General features: G+C 35.4%; 1 protein-coding gene across 1 annotated transcript; it reads right to left on the minus strand.

Moving 5' to 3' along the window:
* Positions 1-718: 718 nt before the first annotated feature.
* On the minus strand, positions 719-4,563 carry NAEGRDRAFT_81023 (basal body protein NBP-1-like protein; the record flags this gene model as incomplete). Its single annotated transcript, XM_002673247.1, has 4 exons — positions 719-892; positions 2,034-2,610; positions 2,652-4,395; positions 4,476-4,563. The coding sequence occupies 4 exons, from the start codon at positions 4,561-4,563 to the stop codon at positions 719-721; spliced, it is 2,583 nt and encodes an 860-aa protein (XP_002673293.1).
* Between the last annotated feature and the right edge of the window lie 536 nt (positions 4,564-5,099).

A 5,099-nucleotide genomic window follows, 5' to 3' on the forward strand; every position in this document is an offset into this window, starting at 1 on the left:
TTGAAGCAACAAAAGTTTGATGAGGAAATGAATGAAATCACTGAAGGTACATCATTGGTTGGTGATGGATTGGTCAGGCATACAGGTGAATGAAGAAATAACTAATAATATTCGATTCATTGATTTAGAGAATTGAGATTATGTAGTAGATATGTGAAAAATCTAATAGAAAAAAAATGAAACGAGTAAATTCTTCTAATGATGAAGATTCTTCACCTCCAAACAAAATAACTAAATTTTGTGAACAAGTGGAAAGTTTATCCTGTTTAGAAATTGCAACTCTGATTAAACATTGCCACAAGGTTCGCGGAAGAATAATTCTTGATTTATTATCGAATATTCCGGACGAAATTATTCTTCATATTTTAATGTATTTGGATCCATTGGAAAGAATTGCACAAGGACCACGAAATTGTTGTAAAACTTGGAATGGGAGTATTCACAATTTAACTGTTTTGTGGAAACTTGCATTGGAACATTTAAAAATTGAAAATGATGAATTGGATGAGGATGATATTGAATTTTTAAAGATTAGATCCCTAAATAGACAACCAAAAGCAGTACAGTTTGATTATTGTTCTGATGATGAATCTTACAACTTTTCGAAAAAAGATCTCGTTCACCATTCAAAAGATTTCAATATCATTACCAAAAACCCACGTATAGAAACTTCAAATAACAAAACTTACCACAATATTAGGGAATATATTTCGCATTACTATTTGGATACTGAGTTGATTGAGGGATTATACTTTGTTCCAAAGAAACCCAAATTCTTTAAATTTGAAATTTCAGCAAGTGGCAATTCTCGTTGGACTGAATATTCAACTGATGATCCAACAACGTATGATTTTGATCTCACTCTTTCTGTACTAATTCCATCTCTAATATCCTCAAATGATGAGCAGCAGAACATGTTGGAAATAATTTCTGACAGTGTTGTGAATAGGTATCCTCAATATTCACAACACTAGCTGAATATGTTGGAGAATCCAATAATGGTGTTAGATGGTTTACTAAATGGTTATCAAATTTTGGTTTTTTACCAGATGATTTCGATGCAGAGAGTGAATTGGAGGGTTTAGTTGATGATGTGAGTGAAGAGGAAGATGACGAATAAATTTATGATTTATTTTCACTGATTAAAGCATCATTAAGAATGCAGCCAAAATTGAAATAATCAACAAGGAACAATTAATCATGAAAGATCCTGAAACAGTGGCAAAATTGACTGGTGGTAATGAAATGGTAACCTTTTCAATCACATTTCCTGAAGCATCTGCAGTTGAAATACTTCCAAATGAAGCTGAAGTGGAGGCAGTATCTGGATTTTTAACAGAACCTAAAGCAATAGAAACCTTTCCAACAGAAACTTGAGAGCTCACAGCTCCTGAGATGGTGTTGCCATTGACATTAACATTACTAATAGTAATTTCACTTCCACTAGCATCTGTAACAGTAATTGTTGAAGCCATAATTGCTCTCTTTTGAACAATTGAGACAACATATCCATTTGGTAAACTGAGGGTAATTGAGCCACCCTTTGGAATTGGACTAGCAATCTTGACAACAATTGTAATGGATCCAACACCTCCTGGAACTCTATTAGAACCACCTGATGAACCAGCAGTAGTAGAAACTTCAATAGAGACAGCAGAAGATTCTTGAGCAGCAGTTGAGCCACTAGCTGGAATGACAGCAGTCAAATAGGCGGTATAAGTTGTCACTGGTGAGAGACCAGATGAAAGAACATAGCTAGTACCAGAAATAGATGAAACTGAAGCAACTTGAGTTCCAACAGCATCTCTAATTACCAAAGAATAAGTTATTGAGCTTGCGGCAGTTACTGAAGCAGTCCATGAGAAAGTGGCACCTGCAGCAGTGACATCTGAAACCTTCAAGGCAGTTGGTGGAGCAACAGAACTTGGTGAAGGACCATCATATGCAAACAATCCCTTCAAGGTAATAGTTCCAGCAGAAATGGAATAAGAAGCATCAGCCCAATTCTTGGCAGTATTAGAAACTGTATTGACATTTGGGAAACAAATCTTGAAATCATTTGTGGACTTTTTGGTTCTTCCCATAGAATAATCCATAGCATCTCCAATTTGTCTATAGAATGTTTCATTATTATTATTGACACATCCAGCATTACTATTACCCAAGAAGAGAATATCCAACAAGTTGGCGTTGAGATTATTATCACTCAATGGATTAGTACACTTAATGTTATCTCCACAATCAGCATCTGATGAACATGTTTGAGCATTCAATAATTGCTTACAGAGATTACCTTCACAGAAGAGGTAGAAGTTTGGAATGCCTTCTGGATTGTTTGTACAACGAGAGGTGTGGACGTGGATTTTAATTTGACTGTCCAATAATGAGAAGAGATTAGTATAGGTGAATCTACAACCTTTGGTTTCGTAATCTGAATAGGTACAAGTGGATGGCATTTGAACGTTCAAAGTACTCAATGAAAGGAGTGAAATAATTCTTTGCATTGGTGAAATAGTCCAAGAACCAGCAGAGAAAGTATTAGAATTGGAAGAAAGTAAAGCCAACCAAGCTTTAGCATTGTAAGGTTGAACCAAAACTCTTCTCAATTCACTTGTCCATCCATTATTGCATGAAAAGATGGAATTAACAACAGTTTCGTTTCGATTGTGGTAGATCCGTAATTAATATTTGGTGAGTAAATTGTCATCAAATTTGGACCAAATTGCAAAACTCCATTACAATCATATTTCAACATGAGAGTATACTTGTTTGTATCATAAGATGGGAACAATGGATCAACAGGAACTGAGATTGAGGCAGTTCTCTTTTCAGAAGCAACAATATTTGAACCATCAGCTAAAATACCATCCCATGAAGAGACACTTGACAAGGAAATGGTACATGTACGATTATATGTTGTGGTATTACAACTTGGACCAATATAATCATAATAACACATACAGACACCTTCAGTGGAGGTGGTAGCAGCATCTTCAAAGTTTGGAGTGGCAAAAACACAAGAACCATGTCCAGAACAGACATCTGGGCTAGTAGCAGCAATACCATTACAAGTGACAGGTTTTTCACAGAGCTCACCAGTAAATTTGGTTCCAGTACATTGACATTTACCAACAACACCTGAGGATGCGACACATACACCACCATTTTGACAACTAGGACAACTGACTGAATATTCACATTGAGCTCCAGTATATCCTTTAGTACATGAACAATAACTCAATGGATTATAAGCAATAGTGTGACAAGAACCACGTCCATTACAAACTGATGGATTAGTAGAATTGTAAGAACCACACATAATTGCTTGAGAACACAAAGAACCAGCATAACCATAATTACATTTACAGACACCAATGTTACCAGCAACGAGGGAACAATAACCATTTCCACTACAAACAGAGGCAGATGTGGAATCAACACCACCACAATAATAAACAGAATCTTGGACTGATGAAACAGTTCTCTTTGCTTGTGGAATGGCAATTTCAGTAACAACAGAAGTAGGAGCAGCAACATCAGCACTCATTGGAACTACAGCAGTTTGTTGAGTCTCTTGAGATTCGGATAAAGTTCTGGAAACTACCTTTGCAGTACAAGTAGCTTGTACATTAGCTCCAGGACTCAAAATTGGTGCCAACTTTGGACCACACATCTTGATTGAAGTATAGGTCTTTGTTGAAGTTTGACTCCAATGATTGGCCAACATTGTCTTCATCAATGAATCAATTAATTGTTCTGGAGATTTACAAGTTTGGAATTGATTATAAATTCCAGCAAAAAAGAAACCAAAACCAAATTGGAAATTTGAGCCATATCCAGCATTATTTGGAACATCCCAACAAGTTAAACTATTTCCACCACAATCAGAATCTTGTTGACAAGGATAACCAATCTTATCACAATCATCACCTTTACAATGAATTGCAATATATGGTAAACGTTGTGGAATTGAAAAAGTTGCACGATTTCCACTTGTTTCAGATGGACAAGAAGCCAAAGCAACTTGAATTTGAGTACTTCCAAGAGCAAGTGAGAATAAACATGGAGAACCATTCGAAACATCATTCAAATTACAACTTGAAATTTGTGCGAAATATTTAGAATTGGACATTTGCATCCAATTATTAGGAGCATCAGATTGTGCAGGACATGAAGTATCAAGAGCAGCTCTTCCCTTCATGGAATTCCATAAAAATCCTTCGACACCTGGAACATATTGTCTTTGGAAGTTTCGTTCAGTAATTGATGGACAACGACATTGATTAACTCTTAATCTTGCTTGTTCGATGGCATAATTAGTAGCAGAATAGGCCAAACCAATGTTAATGTTGGATTCTAGAAGAGATCCTTTCAAAAGACGCATGTAACCATTGCCTGATTAGTGACAGATGCAAATTAATATAAAAATATTAAACATGACATGTTAATAAAAATTAAAGTCTACCAAAACCTACATGAGAGTGAAATAATTTCACGTTGATGAGATGAACACACCAATGTCACCACAAGAATGACAAATGTCAAGCAATGTAATAATTTCATTTTTTTTGTGAATGTTTAAACTCTTCAGCAACTTGGTTACAAGAAACGTGAAGGGCATCAACAGTTAAAAATCACCGAAAACCTATTTTCATGAAGATGGTGGAAACCATTTTTGGTCTTTTAAGTTTCTTCTTGTTTTTAACTTGCCTTTTTAAAGTTTACAATAAAGCGACAACGGCTAAACTAAACTAAAGTGGAAAGCATGGATGAGATTTTGGTCTCTGTGTTTAAATGAAAGGTGCATACCACAGTGTGTTGTTGAAGCATTCAGGTTCATCCTTCCACATGATTGTTGACACTGAAAAAATGATGTTGACACTTCCTGCTAAATATCCAATAATTAGTTTTTGTGTTTGTTTGGTGATTTTGTTGGCGAGTTGTGGATTGAGTGTTTGGAAATTAAAAATTGATTCGGATCCTTTTAAACTTTTAACACATTCACATTCGAATGCCAAGTTGAAACGAGACGAAATGAATTTATTGTTTCCTAAATATAATATATGAGAGCAGTGAGCATATTTAAGGGATCCTCTAGA

This window comes from Naegleria gruberi (genome assembly GCF_000004985.1).
Source record: "Naegleria gruberi genomic scaffold NAEGRscaffold_48, whole genome shotgun sequence".
NCBI classification, from domain to species: Eukaryota; Heterolobosea; class Eutetramitea; order Acrasida; family Naegleriidae; genus Naegleria; species Naegleria gruberi.